The sequence below is a fragment of the Coturnix japonica genome, chromosome 2 (genome assembly GCF_001577835.2).
Source record: "Coturnix japonica isolate 7356 chromosome 2, Coturnix japonica 2.1, whole genome shotgun sequence".
NCBI classification, from domain to species: Eukaryota; Metazoa; Chordata; class Aves; order Galliformes; family Phasianidae; genus Coturnix; species Coturnix japonica.
In genome coordinates this window covers 71,959,505-71,982,529 of record NC_029517.1, presented here as the reverse complement: position 1 = coordinate 71,982,529, position 23,025 = coordinate 71,959,505, and the positions used below count along the sequence as shown (strand labels likewise).

The 23,025-nt window shown below is 41.7% G+C and overlaps 1 protein-coding gene across 7 annotated transcripts in view; it reads right to left on the bottom strand.

Moving 5' to 3' along the window:
• The window catches only part of NFATC1 (nuclear factor of activated T cells 1), a 111,900-nt gene that overhangs the window by 29,062 nt on the left and 59,813 nt on the right, over positions 1-23,025 (bottom strand). For 2 of the 7 annotated variants that reach the window (XM_015854787.2, XM_015854789.2), the window contains exons 7-9: positions 17,771-17,826; positions 16,570-16,702; positions 1,058-1,744 (exon numbers count right to left, since the gene is read on the bottom strand). In XM_015854787.2, the coding sequence (XP_015710273.1) occupies positions 1,058-1,744; positions 16,570-16,702; positions 17,771-17,826 (876 nt within the window). Of the gene's footprint in view, positions 1-1,057; positions 1,745-11,989; positions 13,576-16,569; positions 16,703-17,770; positions 17,827-23,025 lie in introns of those variants that run through there. The other 5 variants (XM_015854791.2, XM_015854792.2, XM_015854793.2 and 2 more) reach the window with 5 other exon arrangements.

Here is a 23,025-nt window from a genome sequence, read left to right as displayed (position 1 = left end):
AATCAGAAGACTGCTCCTAAAGCTCCAAAGCATTCATTTATAATCCTAATTCAGTAAGTATCATGCTGAGTAAAATAAAAATTGGTTTTTTTTGTTTGTTTGTTTTTTGGGTTTTTTTTGCAATGAACTGTCTTTAAATTCTCCCTGAAAGACAGTCTCTTTCAGAGGTTCCTTGGCACTAATTGATTTCAATGCATCCATTTCAAATAGCATTTTTCAAATAGCATGGTATGGTACGTTATATAAAGTGATATGACTATTGGAAGGGAACTCACGTACTGCATTGAGGTGAGGGTTCAGAATACCACTGGGATACTTAGCAGCATGTGCTAAGTCACAATTCAGTGAGGTCACATAATCAAATTCCAGATTACCCCTTTTATTATGCTCAGCTAATAAATCTTCAGAAGCTGGAGTCTGACAAGTTCATCGCAGCATTTTAATATTTCAGTGGTGCATGTAGAATATATATGCATAGAAAAAAAAAAAAAAGAAAGAAAAGAAAAAAAGAAGAAAAAAGCAGCAACAAGTCCTCACTAAGAATGAAAATGGAAGAAAAAGAAGTAACATCAGATGCCACCAGACTGAAAAGTTACGCTGAAAGATCTGTCACTATTTTTAATTTAAATTTTCTCAACTGAAGGAGAGCAGTTTATCATTTAGTTCCAGTGAGAAGCTTTGTGTATCAGAAATTTTACTTCATTATGGACAGAACAATGTTAAATATGTTTTCAGTACAGTTTCATGAGTCACTGACATAGGATAAGCCAAGACCATACAGTTAAGATTATTGCAGTGTAGCTGTTGGTCATGCAGCTAGCTTTACAGTAACTGATAGCATTAAAGGCTTAGATAATATGGTTTCATTACTGCAAGTGAAACTGAGAACCTCTTTCCATATAGAAACAAACCGAGCAAAACTCAGCATAATTCCACCAGGCTGTTAATTATACTTTTTTTTTTTTCCCACTCGAATTCAAAAGGAGGAGGAAGTTAAGGGAACTCACTGATACAGCAACATGGTTGAGTGCAAACCTCTACACTGTGGAAGACTTACCATCATCCAGGTACATCTGGTCCAATTCCTCAGGTTCTCGCTTGATCGTTACAGGAATAGGGGCCAAATTATGATTACTTTCCTCATGCAACTCTGGCAATGACAGTGGTTGGGTTGTTGGAGACTCATTTCTGTGAACCTTCGGCAGTTGCTGCTGCTGTTGACCCATTATGGATGAGTGAGTTGGACTGCAGGACTGCAAATAGGTTGGCTCTTGGGTAACAGATGGAACTGGAGAAGAGGGACTGTTGGGATAGAGTGTTTGTTGATAACCAAGGGGACAGCTACTGCTCAGATGTTGACTCACCTGCGGCTGCAGCATGATGTGAGATGATTGCTCAGGGGAGCTTGGGTGCACAACTATAGACCTTGGCACTTCCTGTATGGTGGGGACACCTCCAGCAGGCTGCTGAAGTCCGAGGTGACTGTGGCCTGGGTTGGGGATGCACTTGTAAGGAGAGGATGAAAGGTCGTGCAGCTTGGGGCTTGCGCTGGGAGAGGGTGACATCACCGTGTTCCTCTGCTGACAGGAGGCGAAGCCAGCCATGAGGCACGAACCAGGATCAGGGGGCATCATTATCTGCTGGTTGTAGTATGGTTTAGAGAGAGGGCTTAAGCCTTGGTTCATTGGTCCACAGGTTTGAGCAGGCTCATAGTCATCTGTGGGTTCTGTTTTTATAATTGGAACTGTTAAAAGAAAAAAGTTTTAAATAAACATGAGCTGCATATTGGTATGATCAAGTTGGCTTGTGGCTAGGATACCCTTTGCAAAACAAACAACGTCTTGAATAAGACTCTGTGTGTCTTTTGCCTAGTTCTCCCACCCTATAAAAAAAAAAAATGAATGAGTCATCAGCACAAGAAAGTCACAGCTGGTTCTAATATTGAAAAGGACTATTTTCTTTGGACTCTCCTCCAGCACTAATGCGCTATAAAAATCTATTTGCAAATAGCTGCGCTTCAGTGGAAGCTTTGGACCCAAGGGCTCCATGTATTTGTAGTAATCAAAGCAAGAATTTTAGCTTGGACATACTACTGCATTTCTACGGCTACTGATGGCCCATTTGATAAATGTCTGCCCATTTGGTAAACTGGTGCTTAATAAGTAGAAATGGAGCTTCAGAGATTAGCAAAAACAGAACTGCAAAGATAAAAGACAAAGTACTACATACAAAAAATAAATAAATCAATTACGAAGACATTTTTGAAAGAGTAGAGTTTGATTTGTTTAGTTTTTACATGATGGTATGAAATCTTGCTAAACAACAAATGAGTATAAAATACTCAAGAAGTCACATCCAACTTTACTTTTTTGATTCTAAGTTAGATACAAGTCCCTAATGCTGGCTTCTAAAAGGTGTTAACTCAGTCTCTGGATGCTAAGAAATACTGATTCCTGTTCTACATCTCTCCTTGCTCTATGTGCTGTCTCAAAAGAGGTCCTAATTGAGCTGTTAAACCATGTCTTGAAATGGTACTCGCTCATGGACAATATGACTCAGTGAGTATCAATCCAGTCAAGAAAAAATGCAGAGCTGATTTCTCAAGTCAGAGGAAAGATCTTCCTAAATCAATGTGCCTTTTTCACATGAACTATCTCTCTCAAATCGGAGAGGTGCATTTCCTTGTTCTCCCATAACACATGCAGTTCATAGGTAAAAGATGCCTACTTTCTCTGTCAGGAAAATTATAAGCAATAGGACCAATTCAGTGTGTAGACACATTTCTTCTAGTCAGATGAAACTACTAGGCATACAGCAACTGACTGTGGATGCCTCACAGCATTTAATCTTCCTTCCCAAAAGAGATCCATGGAACAGCTATAGCTTGAATGCACCACTGGAAATGTATGGTGATGCTATGGTAGAATACTAGGATAATGAACCTGTTGCAGCACAAAGTTATTAATGAAACATTTGCACAGCTCAGCTCAGAGAACATGCTTGTCATGAGTGTTTCTGTGTCTTTATATGCATGTTTTCACTAACATCCTTGTCTGCAGGTCACTCTGAAAGTAATGCCTCCTATTTATTTCCATGGAAACTAAAACAGGTACAATAAGCACAACAGTAATATTTGATAGAGCAAATTCTCAGCTACAAAATGCTTTTTAAACAGTTGCCACCATTAGCTGTACTTTTTCACTAGTCATAACAAGATCCTGCATGCTGTGCTCATAAAAATCTGAGAGATGACCCACTGTTGCTGTCACCACTGCTGAAATGCATCACCCCCCACCTCACTGTGTTCACATCTGTTTTTTGGCCTCTACAAAAATACAGCAAGCACTGATGAACATCAAAGGGTGCATTTTTTTTCCTCATGGAGGAATTCAGTGACACACCTTTGCTTCATGTGCACTTCCATGTCAAATGCCATTCTGTCAGATTGACCCTCTGCTGCCATCTGTCACATGGCAACAAAATGTAATGGAGTATTGACAGAAAGGTTCACCCTCTGCTGCTGTACTGCCAAATCCACCTCTGATATCATGAGCTGACCTAATAAAATAGGAGGCATTATTTTCCGAGCCGCCCTTATATTCTCCAATCATTTGTTTCTGTGTTCGTGTATTAGTCTTTTGAAACCATAAAAATGCATGTGTGAGCATGTGAACCTAAAAAATCTTTTCTAACGCTCACAAATTTTGCTGCTAGTGGATGCAGTTCACTACCCTTGTTTTACAGCCCCCCAAGCTCTTGTTAACTTTCGTCCTTTTATGTTCTTTTATATATAGATGCTTGCAACACTTGTTTCAAGATTTCTATCACCCCTAGTAAAAACATGTCTATATATGTAACAAATACAAGGGTGCTACATAAGATGAATGTGCTAAGGATAACGGAATGTCATTGGATTTCTCATAATCTTATTTTCATCTACTTATGTGCTGTACACTGGCTAGCACTGCTACTAATACACTCGGTTACTGAGAAGCAGAATCCAGGTTTGGAGACAGCTTTATAAAACCAGTATCACACCCTTTATGAAAATGCAAGACCAAAGAAACACACCTAGATAAATATAGCAGTACAGATATTGTAAGAAAATACCTTTAACAAGTTCCTGAGCTAGCAAATATTCTCATATGTTTTATATTAGGTTTGCTGTACTAGTACTAACCACAGCACAGCTGGAAATATGATGGTTGTTGAACATTGAATTTTCCCAATATATCACTGTTATAGAAACACCTGTGCTAAATAATTCCGAGCTCAACCACTGGCAATTCAACTGCAATAAACCCTGGTGCTGTCTGACTTGTTATAACCCAGGGAAGGATTACAGTCCTGGTGGCACACAGGGCTGAAGGAAGGAGGCTTTATGGTTCCTGATCTCAGGCTGGTTTTTGTTGTAGCTCTTCACAGCACATCCTTGCTACTTGGTTCACCAGACACTTTTTGTCACTACACTTTTGATATTTTGATACCAGTGCCATGGAGTTGAATTAATGATTGTGAACATCAAAAATCAGTACATTCAATTTTCTTATCTCACTACTCTGAAATACAGCTGCCACAAGCAATAGTCCATACCTGGTCAGTTCTGCTCTGCACTAGGCAATGGACCAGTGTGCAACAGGGGCTATTACAGACATATTAGTCTCTGAACTCTTGAAGGTAGTGACAGTAACCAAAAGTAAGTTCTGTAAATTCAGAGGCAAAACAGAGACTGGCACTTTCCCTTCTGAGTAGACTTTAGCTACTGTATTTCACATGAATAACTATTGCTTAACTTGCAGGCAACAGAAATGCCACTGTTCTCTGCCTCACTCCCTTTGTGGAGGCTCAGAACCTTAGCTGGGGTGAGTAGTTGGAACAGCTGTGGATACAGCCCTTACAAGTCCACCTAAGCTATCACAGCACCTTCCTATGGGTGGTATTGGGTGGATTCCTTCTAAGCAGTCACGAACAATTACAGCCATTATTGGATTAGCATTACCACTTTCCTACTGACTCATGTTTGATTGACTGCATATCATTATAGATCTGAGCTAGAAGTGTTTTCATTCTCAAACACATCCCTTTGGAAGCACAGTACACTAAGTGCCATAAAGCACATCCATTTGCACTGCCACTCACCTCCCAAAGAGGGTACTCCATGCAGGGAGATGTGATGTGATACAAAGAGCACCATTAATTTTCTCAGAATTAATATTTAACAGAGAACAGTAGTAGCCTGACTAACTTGTAGCTCAAAGACTTCAAATTAGTCATCATCTTAAATGACTTGGTAAGATCCTGTCAGCTCAGAGATGCTGCTACTCACATGGCAGGTCTGGACTGGCACTTAACTGAAGAGCCCCACAACTGTTCAGAATCTGCCAGCACTTTTAGAAGAAACTCAACTGTTTCTTAAATTCAGTAGAGCCATAACGACCATAAGCTTTCTGTCTTAAAGCTGTGCTGCAGTGCAGTGATAACACCCAGTTTTGCAGACTCTCAGCTGACTAGAATGAAGAATTGTGACTGAACTGGTCTGAGATTTGCCAATAATAAATTTCAACAATGATGTCAGAATTCTTGAAACTGTAAACAGAAAGACAATGCACAGTTTCTACACAAACTCATACTCAAAAGAATGCCATTCATTTCAGAGACCCTACTCAAGAATCAGGCCCTTGCTATAAACAGGAAAAATGTGTGTAAACTTGGCTGCTATGGTTAATTTTGAAATGCTTCTTACTTCATAATGCATAAGGTCAGATGACAGATGATTTTAAATTTTCCTCAATTTTGAATATTAAAATAAGACAGAGCTCAAAGTTCTAAATTAGTCTCATAAGCGACTTAATCTGCGCTAATTGGTTTTAAATGGTTCAATAATGCCTTCTTAGGCTCCGGACTTGTGTCATTATGTCATCTAATTTAATATGAAGTTCTAAGAACTGCATGTTGGCAGCAGACCGGGCTATAAATCAAAGCTACCTCCAATTCTTACTCAAAGAGACCAAGGTTATGACATCATACCGGGGCAACCGAGCTGAAGACAATGGCCCTCTGTTTGGGTCTGAATGTGAGAGAAATATTTCAGCCAGTTCTACAAGCCCATGTTTAAATGAAAGGCTTTTCTAGCAGGTAAAATGTTAATATATCAAGACTTGAAGAAAAATAATAAATCATGGACATTCAGTAAAGGGAGTCAGAAATCGCTTGAATATAAATTACATATATTTTTGACAATTCTAACAAGCCTGTTTGCCTTTACACTTTGGCAGTCCAGATGGGTTTTTAAATTTTTTTGGGGGTGCTATTAAAATATGTGAACTGAGAAAATATAAGCATATAAATTAAATAGATGTTTGTCCTAATTAAAATTAAACTAACAAATTCCCATTTCTATGTAGTATTATCAATGCAGGCATTTATGGCACTATACCACATTTGTTTCGCCTGCAGTCTGCTTGAACCTATCAAACAGAATAGTCACTTCTCATGCTGCAGACTGTGATTATCTCTGAAGGTAAGGATTTTAGTTAGCATACGAAAATCAGAACACTACTTCTTTCATCACGTCCACACATGCATTTCTTCAAATTCTGGACTAAATATCTCATAACTGCTAAGTATCTGGGACAAGACTTCCAAAGAGCAACAAGGAATTAGACAGTCCAAACCTCCACTACCGAGCTGAGATCTGAACTACCATTTCTGCCTCTATAAACTTCCTTTGTAAGTCAGTTTTGATGGAGGCAGTACATCCTCTTGACCAAGAAGCAGATGGTTCCTCAGAAGATGCTGCTTCAGTTAACCCAAATTCTACTGCTTCTCTGCTACTGGTTGATTGAAGGCAAGCACATCTCCATGTGCATCTTAAATGCTCTGGATTTGTGCAAGACAAAATCCTGGCAGTTGCAGCAACATTGGCTAGTGTGGAGAGAGGACCTTGCTTCATGTTCTGACTATGGAGAGGTCTGGTGCTGGGGAGAGGCAATGGGCTGGCTACCTCAGGAACTATAATCTTATTGTTCAGTAGCATCAGAGCACCAATAAGCCAGAGAAGCCTGCCAATCTGTCTGCAGCCCTGGCAATCTCAGTGATGGAGGACGGGGCATTCAGGCCCAGGTATCTTCTAGGACAGCCCCTGTGAGGGTCTTTGCAGGTACTGCCTGTGAACTGGATGTATTTCCCTAGGCACCAACTCAACCGAAATGTTTTTTAAAGGTCAAGCTAGTATCAGACTTTTGCTTTTTAGATAGTAAAGCCATAGCACAGTGTGTCAGAAACAAAGGGACCTGTAGGCGGGACGTGCACATTTGCAGGTTTTATCTACACAAGTATCTGAATTCACTCACCCTTCCCTGATCGTTTGTTAACAAAGCATCCCACAGACCTTCACTGAGTTATCACACATCCATCACACAATGGTGGCCTCGTTCCCTGCATGTGGTTGCAGGGACGGAGCTATAGAAGGTCTCATGGGTGATCTCATGGGTATTTTATCTCTGTGCTACTGTGGGAGCATGCTTTGCCTCTCCAGCATAGCACTGGCTAAGGCACACTAGTGTTATTCCTGCTTGAAATACATGAGCTGTCTCTGCCTAGACAAAATGGGGTTTTCAATGAGGCCAAATTAAAGATTTTGAAAACTTTACCATCAAAAAGCACAAGTATACATAATTATACTTAACACAGGAAAGTTTATAAAATTATCTTCAGGAAATGTTGTGAAAAATAAGAGAAGGAAATCATTTAATCTTCTTCTGCATTACCTGACAGAAAATTCACTTTCTCAATGAGCAAGTGGCACATGAGGAAGCACTGAGCTCTCACACAGCACAGATCAACCTACCAATGCCCACTCAACCACCTGCTGCTACCCTGCCCTACACCAAAAAACATCTGGACCCATGTGGGTTACCAGGGTATAGCAGATCAGCACCAGTGCTGTGCATCCAGCCAGCCCTGCTGCATGCAAGTACCAGCCCTGCTGTTGCAGGGCAAGATGGCTCAGCAGTGGAGAGAGCAGGCAGGCTGGTGAGAGAAGCCAGGAGGCTGTGGGAGCACAGAGGGGTGAGGTGTGGGGTGATGCTGCTCTGGAGTGCTGCTCCCATTGTGTTCCTTGCCACACAGTGCTGCTCTCAGACTCACTGGCAGCTAAAGGGAGGATGCCAGCATGGCTCTGCAGTCTGACAAGCTTTTCTGCTGCTCACTGGGAAAACTACCTCTAACAGATCTGCCTGTCCTCTTTGGTTTTACATGTATATATTTTTATGTGAACAAATGCATATGTACACTTTTGTACAGTAATAACATCCAGGTAGATGCGAGCCTTGTGCATCCAAGTCTGCCTATAAACTTGGACAGTACCATTATCTGATTAGAAAGTGCTTTCCTGGTAACTCAATTACTAAATGCTTTTCAACAGCTGTTAAACTGTTAGGTTGTTCAATGCATATTTATGAAACAGAAGATATTACATGGTTGCTTGGTGTACACACTGTAAACCAAAGTGGGAGGGAGGAAGGCAGGTGTAGGGCCATTGATTCATACATTAGCACAAAAGACAAGAAATGCATTAGATTTCTTTAAAGAGAAAAGGGAAATATTCTTAGAATTATTAATCTCTGAAATGATGAAAAGGATGTATCAAGTAAAATTATCTTTTCTGCCTCTAAAGAAAATGTGAGACCTGTGAAAGAAGTTACAACTTTACTTGCCACTTCTTTTTTAAAGGCAACGTACTGCTGTTCATGAATCTCTGCGGTCTCCTTGCCTGTATGAAACTGCTGCAGTTGAGATACTATGGCTTGAGCTGTTGGGATGCTGCTTGATTTTGACTTAGAGGATTTTAACCCAGATGCCTGACTGAATTGGATTTCTCTTTTAGATACAAGATGAGATTTCTCAAGATTTTTTAAGATTGTAACTCTGTATGGCAAATATTCCTCTCTGATGCAGGGTGAAGATTATTCAGATTAATGAGTGAAAACTAACACCGGAACTTCTATGTACAGCATTTCTGAGTTCCAGCTCTCCCATATTGTGCCCACATGGGCTGTCCTACCATTGTTCCTCTTGCATGACACCTGGCCTCATGGAATACCTTAAGCTGGAGCTTCTACAGTACACATCTTGACTGCACTGGCAGGAGATTCATATGTCATTTCTGTCAGGCATGTTAAAATTCACTGGAGTGAGACCTTTTCAGGTTGGCAACATGGCATGATGATATACCACCAGTGCAGGCACTGCTTCTGCTCTCCTGACAAGGAGATGAGGCAGGGAGGGCAGGGACTGTGGGCAGAGTTCCCCAAAGGCAGCAGTGGGACACAGCCAGACATTTCAACAGCTCTTGTCCCACAGCAGCTGTGTGGGAGGCACTGTGGGGACACACTGGCAGGAGGGCATCCTCACTGCCCAAATTCTGGTTAAGTGGCTCACAAAACTCACGCTGTATACTATAAATGTTTCTGTGCTTCCAGGCCTCCCCTCAGCTGTTGCAGCACTTGGGGGCCCAGCTGGCAGTGGCAGCATGGTGCACAGTGAGGGGCTTGAAGGACTTCTGTCCTGCTCAACTTTCCTCCCAAAGACCATTCTGTGCTGCCTGGTCAGAGGACTGACTCTTGCCCATGTGCTGCATTCTTGCCCTCATGGAGAGTGGTTTGGGCCTGGCTGACCTCAGCCACCTTGGCTATGACATACTCTTTGTTTTCAAGGGGTGATGCAGTCCCTCTCACAGCTGGTAAAACACATCCTTCCCATGTATGTCACCTGCAGCAACAGTGTGGACCATAGCCCCTTTAGGATCAATCACTGAGCTAGATTAATTATGATGATCAGCCACTTGAGGAGAACAAAAATAGCCATCTCTGGTAATCCAGCCCATGTAATTCTAAACCTAATTCTCCCTTACACCAGTTTTACCTTTTGGCTTTTAAGCTAATTGGAAGATCCTAAAGCCTGATGCTTGATAACATGTACGTGTAAAATCAATGGGAAGTAAGGGAGAGATCCCTTAAAATACTCCTGCAGAGGGATTTGGCAATCAAAACCACGAATCAACACTATGGGGAATATTTGAAAAGGGGGGTGAAGGGGTCCTGCTTGAGGACAACCTTGTGTCCTGGAACTTAACTATTCTTAGTGATTGTTTCAGCTGTGACAAAGTCTGATGGTTGGACATACTCAATGGCGCCTATATAGTGCATGTCCACTCCTGCCCTTATTGGGGGCATCACAGCAGGTAATGCTCCTTCTTGGTCTTCCACAGAAAGGTAAAGTTAATCTCTAATCAAGGATCAAGATGACTGAATCTGCAGGTCAGATGAACCTGGCTGGGTTCTGCCTGATGGTCAAGACAGAAAATTACCCAGACAAAACATGGGCAGCTCCAGCAGAGACTAAGCAACTAGGAGGAGAAGTACTCGACAGGGTAATGCTGGAGGGAATGAGGGAAATGCAAATGTCTCTGCTCCACTGCCACCATGGACCTTGCTCTGCTGCTGGAATGGAGTAGCAAGGCTGATGGGTCTGGTGATGATGAATGTAGCTATCCTCATAAATGGAAACAGGACTCTGACAAAATCTTGCCTGCTTTTTGTTACTCTGTTAAATGTCAAAAGTAGCAATCAGTCACCTAGCAGCCAAAATGAAATAAACTTAACAGCACATACTATAAAAATGAGCAACCATGATTCATATTTTCACCTTAAAAAAAAATAAAATAATAATCCCTTGTGGCCAACCCCCCCTTCCCTTCCTGCTCTGTGCAGGCTTTGCAGTGATCCAGCTGTTCCCTGGGCTCAACAAAAAGACTTGCTGCAGATCCAGGGCTTTGGGCCTGTCTCTGCTGCATTCGTTTGTCCAGTGCAGATCCAAACCACGTCTGCATGTGGTGTGCACCTCCTCACTTTCACGTCTCCTTTCATACTCCTCACTTTCACCTCCTCACTTTCATGCTTCAACCAGTCTGGCTAGAAGGTGCTAGGAAGGGCCTGCGCTGTGCTGATTAGGGTCCTCAGGGTTGGGCATCCATTCCTCCCCACTCGAGTTCACCTGGCCACGTGGGTATCCCATGACTTCATCAGCAGCATTGCTCCATTCCTTCTCACCCCTCTCCTCATGCTTTCTCCTGCCTCACTGCCTTACTGCAGCACAGAAGCATTCCTCCTTGAAGTGGCTGTCCATCTCCAGTCTGCGACCCTTTCACAGTCAAGCCCCACTTCCCCTTCCTTCCCCAACCACCCCCTTCTTACAGCACTTTTGCAGCCATGACTAGGTAAATAATTTTGCCAGCTTTGACATGATAATTGAGCAAATACTCAGAGCTGAGAGGTGTCAGCAAATGATCACTAAAAAGTGTGCTCAGTGTCACATTAGAGCAGCAATGCTTTGCATCCTCATTTTATTGTTTTTTTGCTAATGTGACCAACCTGGTGTTGTCACTTAGAAAGTGAGCTGTGGGCGGAAGAAGTGAGGTTAAACAGAGGCACATCTGCTAAATGTAATCACTAGAAAACTGCTGAATATACTCATCTATAGCACACTTGAGATAATTTTAGAGTTGAGGCAGGAAGTTGGTAAGATGCTGACAAAAATGTGCAGTGGGCACCGCTCACCATTTTCAGAAGCACACAAAGAACTTTCTTTACTTTCCCACTGCTGGGCAGCAAACAATAACAAGGCACATCCAGTCACCACAGGCAGACTCTTGGCACAGCCCAGCACACATGCATCCAGAGAACCTCTGCTCCTACCAAGCCCCTTGTCTAAGCAGCCAGACTTTCATACATAAGATTCCACCCCAGATTATGGAGCAGCTGGCACAAAAGTAAAGAGGTTTCAGAAAAGCTAGTTGTCAAAGTGAAGGCTATGCTCTTGTAAATCTGGCCCTACAGATGGCAAAACACATATCAAAGTAAAAACTGCAAGCAAACCAACACCATTGTAATAAATACTAGAAGTAGTGGATTTTTTTTTCTTTTTTAATAATAATTTTAAAATTAAGAAGCCTGACAGAAACAGAAACTGGAAATGCTTTATCATCTACACTTTGCAAAAGCCAATTATTCATTCCAGTGAACAAAACACATCAACTTTCTTTTTTCCCATGTATTAAATATTTCCTGGACAAGCTAGTCTGTATTTGATTTGTCAAATATCATCACTATCTGTCTGAATAAAGTACAAAGGAAACTGTTCTATGTTCACTCCTCGCTGTAGTATCTGCATAGTATTTGTCAGATAACAGAATCACAGAGAGCATTAGCATCTATCTGCAAAAATTAAGTTTTTGAACAAGTTTCCTCTGTTTTGATGTACCTACTTAAAAGATACCTGAAAAAAACACACCAAAAAAACACCAGCCCAACAACAGAGATTCAGCTCTTATCATTCAGTGAATTATTTAAAATCTTCTGCACTCTTGCATCTGTGCTGGAGAACTCCTTCAGCTTTCTTAGCAGATGAAAGCACAGGATTCTGAACCACAGCGTACGTATCAGATTGTGTGCTTCTTCATCTTCTGGTTATTCTTCAAATGCTACCACTTAAGTCTAGTGATTTCAGAAGAATATTCCTCCTGTTTGAGAGGCATATATATGCCAATGGCACGATAAATTCACATAAGAAAAATGATACAAAGTAATAAACATATGGGAAAAAAACATCATTTTTCTAGAAGTTCAATAATGGCATTCTGAAATGTTCTGCTGTGCATAATAGAGTCAACAGAGCACAACTGCACAGAGATACAGCACTGGAGGGATTCTAAGGCAAGATATCCAAGTATCTGTACTTTGTGCTTTGTAGAGGTTTTGCAGTGCCTGTACTGAGCTTTGCGCCTTGTATTCTAATGGGATGAGGCAGTGGAAGACAAATTAGTACTTACCATATGAACTGCGGGGATTCACCCGTGCCAGAATGGTAAGGCAACAACTTTTATTTCTGTACTAGGCATGTCTAGGGAGCATTCTGGAGAACCATAAAGCTTGAAAGCTCCAGGACAAAACTGATATGCAATTGCTCGGTGATGTATCATAGTGAAGCACTACTAAAAAAAATGATACTGCAGCCATTTATGCACAATACAGGCACATACAGGATTGGGGATAGTTCAAATTCAGCAGAACTGAACTGGTAATTAAAAATTTCAATTAAAAGTGGATTACAAGTACTCAGGTTCACAGTCTGTCCCCAACCAAAGACTCAAGCTGGCCCCTTCCCCAGACCTAGTCTCTTACTTTTGAAGCCTCTACTTTGTTTTGTTTTGCTTTTGAAACCTTTCATTTATCGAGCAGTAAGATTTTCATTTATGGAGTTATTTCTTTTCTCTGAGGCAGGAACACGTTTTCACCAAGTAAGCTGCTGCTCTACAAAACATTTGAGTGCAGTCCTGCCATGTCTCGGCAGCACAGGAGAAGCCTTATGGCAGTGAAACCATAACAATCTGCTGGAGAGGGCACTTTGTGCTGCCTGCGTGTCACAGAGCTGTACTCCATGGAGACACTCCAGGATCATCCACTGGGGGTGGGATGAGTGACGTCACATGTCCCTGGATCCACTGGCTGTTTTCTCCTAGGGAATGAGGAGAAACAGGAGCTACAGGAAAGCAAAAGTATTGCTCTGCAGTCTTGGTGGCAGCCACACAGTGAGTCCCTAGCTCTCTATGTGTGTTCGTCCCGCTGGCTGCAACTGCCAGCACATGCACAAACCCAGTCCAGGAGCACAGCCATGGGGTTTGCACAATATCTGGGCTATATGCGTCCATACACAGTATTTTGCTTTGGCACAGTCCAGTTGGACCGTAAAATATATCTAATGTGTATCGTGTGGTTTTGACAGAATCCCCAGTGCAGAACAACCTGCAGAATTATGGCAATTAAATACTGGCATTTTGACTAAAGCACTGAATGAAAAGCTTACAGGATAACATCTATGTGTTTAAGATCACATTTCATACTTGATGATCCACTTCAACATTTGCTTGTCAGAAAACTACATCATTTATATCTGTGGTATTTATAACAAGAGACAGAATGTTACCTGGACAAAAATACTGCTTATCTCCACTCATTTTTTGTACCTAGATCACACAGTTCTTGTTGACTCAAACATCTTTTCCTTAATGAGCAGAACTTTGTTTCTTTTATAATACTTTGAACCTTTAAAATAATTTAGTAACTGAAATCAAATAAAGAAAATATCCTAAAAATCATTGCTAAAAACACAGCAACTTAAGAGACTGATTTAGTCACAGTGACTGATTCCTGCATATGCAGTCAAGCTGATCTTATCTATCTTTAAAAGGCACAATGGAAACAATTACTATCAAAACAGGGCAAAACCTTTCACTTACAATAGAGCTAAGTAAACAAATAAACAAATATTCTGATGATTACACTCACTCTTACCACTGTTATGAGAGAGTTTGCAAAGAACGTAAGATATTTTTCAACTACTTATGCACACACACACACGTATGTAAAGAGAATGTCAGTGTCAGTGGGGAACCAAACAGCCACTATTAGATAAGGTTGCTCAGAGCCTATTCCAGCCTGACCTTGAATGTCTCCAGGGACAGGACATTCACCACCTTTATGGGCAACCTGTTCCAGAGTTTCACCACCATAGTTGTAAAAAAAATTATTTGTTATATCCAGTCTAAATCTCCCCTCTTTTAGTTTGAAACCTTCTCCTGTCATAACAGGCCCTACTAAAGAGTTTGTCTTCTTCTTTCTCATAGTCCCCTTTATACTGAAAGGCTGCTAACATTTCTCCCCAGAGCCTTCTCTTCTCCAGGCAGAACAGCCCCAGTTATCTCAGCCTGTCCACACAGGGCAGACTTTCATCCCTTGGCTCACTTTTGGGCCCTCATCTGGATGCACTCCAACAGGTCCATGTCTCTCCTGTACTGAGGATTCCACATCTGGATGCAGTATTCCAGGTGAGGTCTCACCAGCACAAAGTAGAGGTGCAGGATCACCTCCCTTGACCTGTTGGTCACGCATCCGTTGATGCAGCCCAGGATACGGTTGGATTTCTGGGCTGTGAGGGCACATGGCTGGCTCATGTCCAGCTTGACATCCCCCAGTACTCACAAATCCTTTTCAACAGGGCTGTGTTCATCTCTTTTGTCCCCAGTCTGTATTGGTAGTGGGGGCTGCCTCAAACCAGGCGCCAGACGTTGCACTTGCATTTGTTGAACCTCATGAGGTTCTCCTTGGCCCACTGCTCAAGCCTGTCTGGGTCTCACTGCATGGCATCCTGTCCCTTGGGCATCTCAGGCTGATGGCTGGACTTGATGACCTTGTAGGTCTTTTCCAACTGAGATGCTTCTATGTATTTGAAATAGTCATATTGGTAACTTGGGTAGCATCACAATACCTTTTGGCCTTTACAACAGATTTTAGTTGTTAAAAAGTGTTGTGCGAGAGAATAACAACTCTTTTCAACTTTAGAAATGAGAAGTCTTTAAATATACACAGATGTACCCACTGGGGGTGAAATTTGCATAAGTAGGCTGATTCAGTGAAGCATAACTACTCAGCACGTATGCAATATGGAGTAAGTTGCCTGTGTCAGGTTTCTTGTGTTCTTATTTTAAAATCCTGATAAAAGTCTGGAGTGCATGAAAAAAAACCAGGTGAAACTCCAAATATGTATTTTACGGGATTTCATCTGCAATAAGTTGGCAGGTCTCTTCAAGCCACGTCGCATGACTTAAGGATTTTTTTGTGGGAATTTACCTGAGAGAGACTATTTTCATAACAAAGTCTACAAAAAGCAAAAACTGAATCATTTTTCTCATTTCCCTGACTTCCAGAACAACAAAAACAAAACCATCATCCTTTTCCCCCAAAAAAGCACTCTCAGAAAAAGACCAGTTTCAAATAATCTAAATTCGCACTATTACAAGCCTACTCAGAATTCAGCTAGCAAAAATATTTTACTGTCACTTTGTAGTTACTGATATAATCTTCCAGAAATAAACTGGCATACTTGTTTCTAAACATTTCCTTACGCACGAAGCATTTGTGCAGAACACTCTGATCTCCATACACACTACACTTTTCACTGCCCAAGAGTAGGACCACTGTGTAGTGCTACTTCTACCCTGAGAGAAACAGCCGTGTAAAGGATGACTTGATGAGGAATCCCCACACCACCTCCAGCTGAGCCAAACACACTGTAATGGTGTGATGAAAATTCAGATTTAGTATTCAAATCCCGTGTACCACCTGGGACCAAAAGTGAGACTGAGGGGTGTCAGCATCCCAGCAGAGAACTCAGCAGGTTCACAACTTGTGGGTACACATATCAGTTTGTGCAGGAGTTTGTTACCTCCAAAAAGAAAAAAAACTCCTTGTTTCAACATGTCTCTGCCAACAATACAAAATAAAATAATTGGCAGAGTTTTCTTGTGCAGGCAGTAGAGAGAAGGGCAACCCTTGTGGTTTCTTGCTCACTCTTAATGTCACAAGTTACTCAGGGTACTAAAGAATTATCAGTGTCATGTATCTTATTATATCTTATGTTTACTAATAGATAATAAGGAACATATTTTATTACCATTAGCAGGAAGATAGGTGAAAAGCTGGTACTGGCTTCTCTTTCTCTTTCCATTGCAGACATAGAAGTTGACCTGAACAGGGCTGGTAATTCTCTGATTGCGGAAAGGTGGTATCTCAACCACCAATGAATTCTGCAAAAACAAATAAATAAGAAAGTCAGGGCATGACTAAGGCAGACAAATTGTACAATAGCAGTTATATGTTAACTCTGAGAAGACTGGTCTCCCAAGGAGAACTGCACTCTCCCCAAGGAACTGGTAGGTTTCATGTGGAGGGATTGCCTAACATAACATCCTTTGAAAGGAAAATTAGGACAGGGATACAATTATTCAAGTATTCACATTTTTTCCAAAATGAAATGTATTTGGTGTTTTGTTTTTTGTTTTTTGTTTTTTCAACTAACACCTCAGGAAGTTTTGAGCATGCTAATTTTTGTGGATGGAAGATCTTTCAAGAATATCTAGTCCTACAAGAAGGAGCTCTGAAGATCATGCAGATGATCTTCCACTGTCATAAAACAAGTGCTCCAGCATGGGGCTGGGGAGAGACTTGTCTACTAAAGCATCAGCTTCCACAAATGCACAGCATAATCTGCTGTGATCATCAAAACCTCTCCGGCACTTTGATGCAATAAAAGGGAATGGTAATCTTAACATTTGGCCTGCTTTCAGATGAGGTCTTTCAAATCGTGTGCCTGTCTGTCTCCAGTAGGTTCACAGCTAACAAACTATAGCATACTGCTACAGAAGAAGTAAAATAGTTGCCATATTTCCCACTTATAGTCATGGCTGAGTGAGCCACAGTTCTCCATCCATGGGTTTGATCTCCTGTGAGAGGACTCAGATTTCGTCTGCTGAAGGTACAGGAAAGCCAGGGAAAATGATCAGAAATTGTTTTGGGAGCAGAGAGAAGAACCAACCCAGCAAGACAGAAGATGAGCAGACAGAGCTGGCCCATCCTGGGCAATGAAAAAATATTTTCCAAATGGTCTCTTCTACTTTTGGGACAGCTTCCAATAAAGGCTTTTTACCCCATGCTCCCATTAAAGAAAGATTTCCAGAAGGGGAGGCCCAAGTACTTGTTCTGTTTCAATGAGGAGACACACTGCCAAAGCCTTGGAAATCCCTCTTTAGTAACAGCGCTAGAGAAGGCAATATATGTTTTTCATCTTGATGTTAAAATATTTAAGGCAGACTTACTGGCTTGCACATTTCTTTGTCAGTTTTGGCTTCCATTTCCCACACATGGTGACCATCTAAAAGACAAAAGAAAAAGATATCTAGTTCTGTCCTTTTTTTTCCTCTCCCAAGTTTAAAAAAGAAGGACTTTTCAAAAGATCTCTTTGATGGAAGGGGCACTGCATATATGAAAAACAGCTCTCAGAACATATATCTCAAGCCTTCTCCAACCAGGAAGCCGTCTGGGTGACCTGCTACTGAAGTGCATTTAGCATTCTCTTAGGAGCGTACCATCATCTACAGTACAGCATACTGTGATGTGACGTGGTGTGTTCTGTCACTAATTTGAACAGCACACTTTTCTTTTTTAGTTACCCAAACATTTTGGCAAAAATACTGTTACCTGTAAGTTCTTTTGATCACTGTCTACACAGTCAGCTGCATTCAGTATTAATATTAAACAAAACAAAACAAAACAAAAATATAGCATTAAGAAAGCTACTCGGCCATCCAGTATTTCATTTTAATGTAATCCTAGTCTGGTTTGACACATTTTTGCTGCTTGGAAGGAACAGCAAGACAATGCACTGGGAAATGTAGCTTCTATGAATTGTGACTCCACTGTTTAGCTCAGCTAAAGAGGTCCAAACTGTAGTTTGCCATAGCTGCTTTGAGTGGTGTGTTGGGTCCTCTTAATTCAATGTATTCACATTTTCAAGCAAAAATGAATTTAATCCACAATGATCAGTTTATACTGAGTACCTGCCTATTGGAATAAATTGGTTTCGTCTGGTCTCTTTTTCTATGCTTGACACAGAAGTAATTGGTCAATAGCAGGCCTTCTTCTTCCTTGTGGCTTCAAGATGCAATGGAGAAATTTGACAAAAAAAACCCCAAACAAACAAAACATAAGGTTTCCACTCTGCAGGCCTAGAAAAACACAGACATGTACGAAAGGCCACAAGCAGACTGCTGTCTAAGTTCAGCAGCATGGACACATGCAGCTTAATGAGTCCCACCACTGTCAGATGTCAGTGGACTCAACAGGAAAATCAGATTTTAAGTTATTTCTTTTGTGTATTTATTGCAGCATCAGGACACACTAATGCAAATATTAGCTATTTTGAACTTCATCACATAGATGTGGGCCTGTCTTAGAAAAGCAGCTCTCAACAAGGTGAAAGAGTGAATGCACTTTCTCTTCTCTCTTCACTTTCATGGCCAGGATAGAGGTGACGTATTTAGAACTGTCTGATTTATTACAAATGTCTGTAAATAGTATTTTTGTGTACAGCTGTCCTACTGTGAAAGGAATGTTGCTGAGGAACTAGCACTGGCGATTGTTTTCACATCCAAAACCAATTCTTTTTAACGTATGGAAAGAAATGCAATGTGAAAGCTGCAACACAAATAGCACAGTGGATTTGGCAGGTCTTTCTGTAGGAAACAATTAGCAGAACTACCCTTCGTTTCTTCCTACATTTTAAACTGTGACAGTGGAAAAGGAATCCCTTTAATTGGCATTGCTACGTTGGGGTTGGTAAAAGAAGCTTCAGCCAAACCATGCTCAAATCTCCTTAGCAATGGCTTTAGGAGTGCCAGCACCAAAGCAGAGTTCTCTGGAAGACGAGTGATCACAATTTATCCAACAGATGCTTCCCCCAAGCTGTCAGTAAAAAAACTTGACCAATATTCTGCAAGCCAGGACATACCTGTTGGCTGGAAGTGGGCTCCTCTACCTCCCTCTCCCTCCCTACAGAGCGCCTGCAGCCCCTCACTTCCTTCCCACCCAGTTAATCAATCAATTGGAAAGGTGACACAACTCTGACGCTTATCACACATTCTGCAAAAGCTAGGAGCTTTGGCTTTGTAAGGGTTTTTGTGTTGGTTTGTTTTTTTTTCCTTTCTTAAACCTAAAGGTGTCCAGACTAGTAGTTAATGTGTTCCATTTACCTTTGTAAATGTATTACATTACTTCAGTCTTCTTGCAGTGTTTAATTTCTGCTTTGAGAGACGAATGATCTGATTCAGGTTTCTGGTTTTTATTTCCTGCCAATACTTCAGTAAAATTCAAAATGACTCCAACTATCGCTAATCTTTCAATTACTTCATGCAGCAGTGCCTTTATGTGCTTTTGAAATTTTTATGATGACAAAGAGAGTTTGTTCAGAAATATTTTAAATGCTGTAAGCTAAACTATTAGGAAAATAAAAATCCAGAGCCGTGGATTGCCTCTGGAAGCTAGTTAAGAACAATACAGTTTTTGCTCCAATAAATTCTCTTGAGACTGTGCAGATCATTGCTGCTGGACGACTGCAGGGAAGGTGAAGAGAGAGAGGGAGTAGGGAATAGACAACTCATTAACAGCTAGTGACATTTCATTTAACAAAAACACACGGAGGAAAAATTGTTATGAAGCAGAGACTCGAAAAAAAAAGACAATTCCTCATATTACGTCTGGTAAACCAAGAGGGAAATCTCAACGCCCACGGACTGGGATCAGCTCCAGGAGGGAAACCTTAGACCACTACGTCAACCTCTTACAGTAAACATGTTTTGCAGGTTTATATAGTTCAGTTGAATTTTTTTAAAAAGAGAAATTAATAGTGGCTCTGGAATGGTTTGTGGGAGCTCAAAGCACTGAGAAAGTCTGCCTCCACCAGAGAAAACTGCATTGCCCCCATTGCCACATGTGCTGCGGACCATCAGAGGCAGGCGGGATACCATCTCCCGTCAGTGTGCTTGAGGAGTGAGGACTGCTCAACCACAAAAGTTTCCATTGTACGCCTGCCACATCTGCAGCAGCCTGGTTCAGAGCCCAAGGCAACTCCCTCCTGGCTGCTGGCCAACCAAAGTACACCAGAGCAATTTATACCTTTCCAAAATGCAAATAATTCAAATTACAGACATAACACAAAGCTGAAGCAGACACATTTCAGGCATTCCCGTTAAAGTTTACTCTCTGGAATTACTGTACCCAAATGGGCAGTCGTTATATGGAGAAGGGGTGGGGGTGTAGAAGGAGGTAGGAGAGGAAAGAGAGGAGGAGGCAAGTAGGGAAAGAGAGAAAGGAGAAAAAGGCTTTTCCAAAGGTCTTATTTCATTCTCTCTCACTTTGCTATTTACTTATACCAAGTAATAAGTGTCTTCTCCAAACCAAACGTCTGGCTTTGTTTTGGTGTTTTAAGATTTATTTGCAATATTTTCAACAGAAAGACGTCCCTTTATATAGCTAAAAAGTCAAGGTATTGTTTTGGGCTTGTTTTTTTGCTTGTTTGTTTAGGTTCCTTTTTTTGTTTGATTTACAGGAGGAAAAGAAAAACAAAACAGCTGCACACAGAATCGCAGGGAAAAAGCCCTGCTGGGTAACCAGCAGAGAGACCCTCTCCCATGATGCCAAAAGCAGCTGATTTGACAAACCAAGACTTCAACAGGGATTCATGCCATGGGCTTGAAGAAGCTCTGAATCCCTCCTCTTCTGAAGAGGCAGCACAAGGATGCCAGCACATGAAGCCCCATCTCTCAAGAGCTCCCTGACTGTGCCCACCTGACCCAAGCTTGGCACAGAGCTGTGCTACATTCACAGGTGGCCAACAGCACTGTTGGCAGCTGAAGACACTGAGTTTTGTCAGAAAGCCTCATGTTTAAAGACCCATCTCTGCACTGTGCTGGTATTTATAGCAGTCTCTGCTTTGGTTGTACTTCACCATGATTCATTTTTTTCAGCACTCCGAGCACCTGGGATTACGAATGATGAAATTGTGTGAACCTACCATGTTACTTGGGGTGGATTTTCAGCTCTGCAAAATACAAACATCCAATTTTAAAATGGAGCAGCTCAACGATGAATGGGTCTTTGTAGTCTGCTCTTATCAAGTGCTCACTCCAATGTTAAAGGAAACTGCGCAAAACTCCAGAAGTAAAAATACTCTAATTCATTAGGGAATTCCCTGCAGTATGAGTCACTGAACGGCTTCCCCACCACACCCAGCTAAAAGATTTCCACATAAAAAATGCACTGTAGGAGCTTGTTTTAACACAGAAGCAGCATGAAAAAAGTAGTGTAAACTCACACATAAAACCTAGCAGACCACAACATATGGATGAGGGCTGCTCTGAAAGTAATGCCTTCTATTTTATTATGTTGACCCATAACATCAGAGGCAGATCTTGGTGGTGTGGTAGGAGAGACTGAACCTTCCCGTCAATATTCTGTTATATCTTGTTGCTGTGTGGCAGATGGCAGCAAAGGGGCAGTCTGACAAAATGACGACTGACATGGAAATGCGCATGAAGCAAAGATGTGTCACTGAATTCCTCCCTGCAGAAAAAAAATGGTAGCTACTGACATTCGTCAACGCTTGCTGAACGTTTACGGGGATCAAAAAGTGGCTGTGAGCACAGTGGGGTGGAAGGTGGTGTGTTTCAGCAGAGATGATAGCACCCTGACAAGACAACCCATTTTCCGGATGGCCATGCACAGCTGTCACACCATGAAAAGAAGTGTCTCAATCAGCTCATCTGCATGAATAATGAAATCACAGAATGGCTTGGGTTGAAAAGAACCTCAAAGATCATCTAGTTTCAAATCCCCTGCCATAAATAGGGTCACCAATCACTAGACCAGGCTGCCCAGAGCCACCAACCAGGGAATTGTGGGCAGAAATGAACATCAGCTTCAGTGTGTCGCAAACAATGGTGTCAGTGCTGGAACACTGCAAAGTTTGCAAATGCTCACAAAGGAAGAGAAAGAAAAGCATATGAGAGTTTGTCAGGAACTATTGAGCCAATATGACACTGAAGGTGACAGTTTTCTGGATCACATCATTACTGGTGATGAGATGTGGTGTCACCACTATGAACTGGAGTCAGAACAGCAGTCCATGGAGTGGTGATGTGAATTCCCCATGGAAGAAAAAGTCCAAGCCATCAGCCGGTGAAGTGACATGCACTGTCTTTTGAAAAGGGGCTCTGACACTGACTAAGCTGAAGGCTCAAGTTTCCAGAACTACTCCAGAGAAGAAGACAGCCTTTCTCATGCAACATAACAGCAGGCTCCATACGAGTTTGAAGAGTACACCGCAGTCTTGGCTGGACTGTCCAACCACACCCGCCATATAGTCCAGATTTGGAACCTTTTGACTCCCATCTGCTTTGACTCCCATCTAACTTCCATCAGATGGATTGCGTGGGCATTTTCCAAGCAATGGCACTATCACAGCACCTGTGAAACAGTGGGTCACCTCAGCTGGTGCAGATTTTTACAGGTGTGGCAC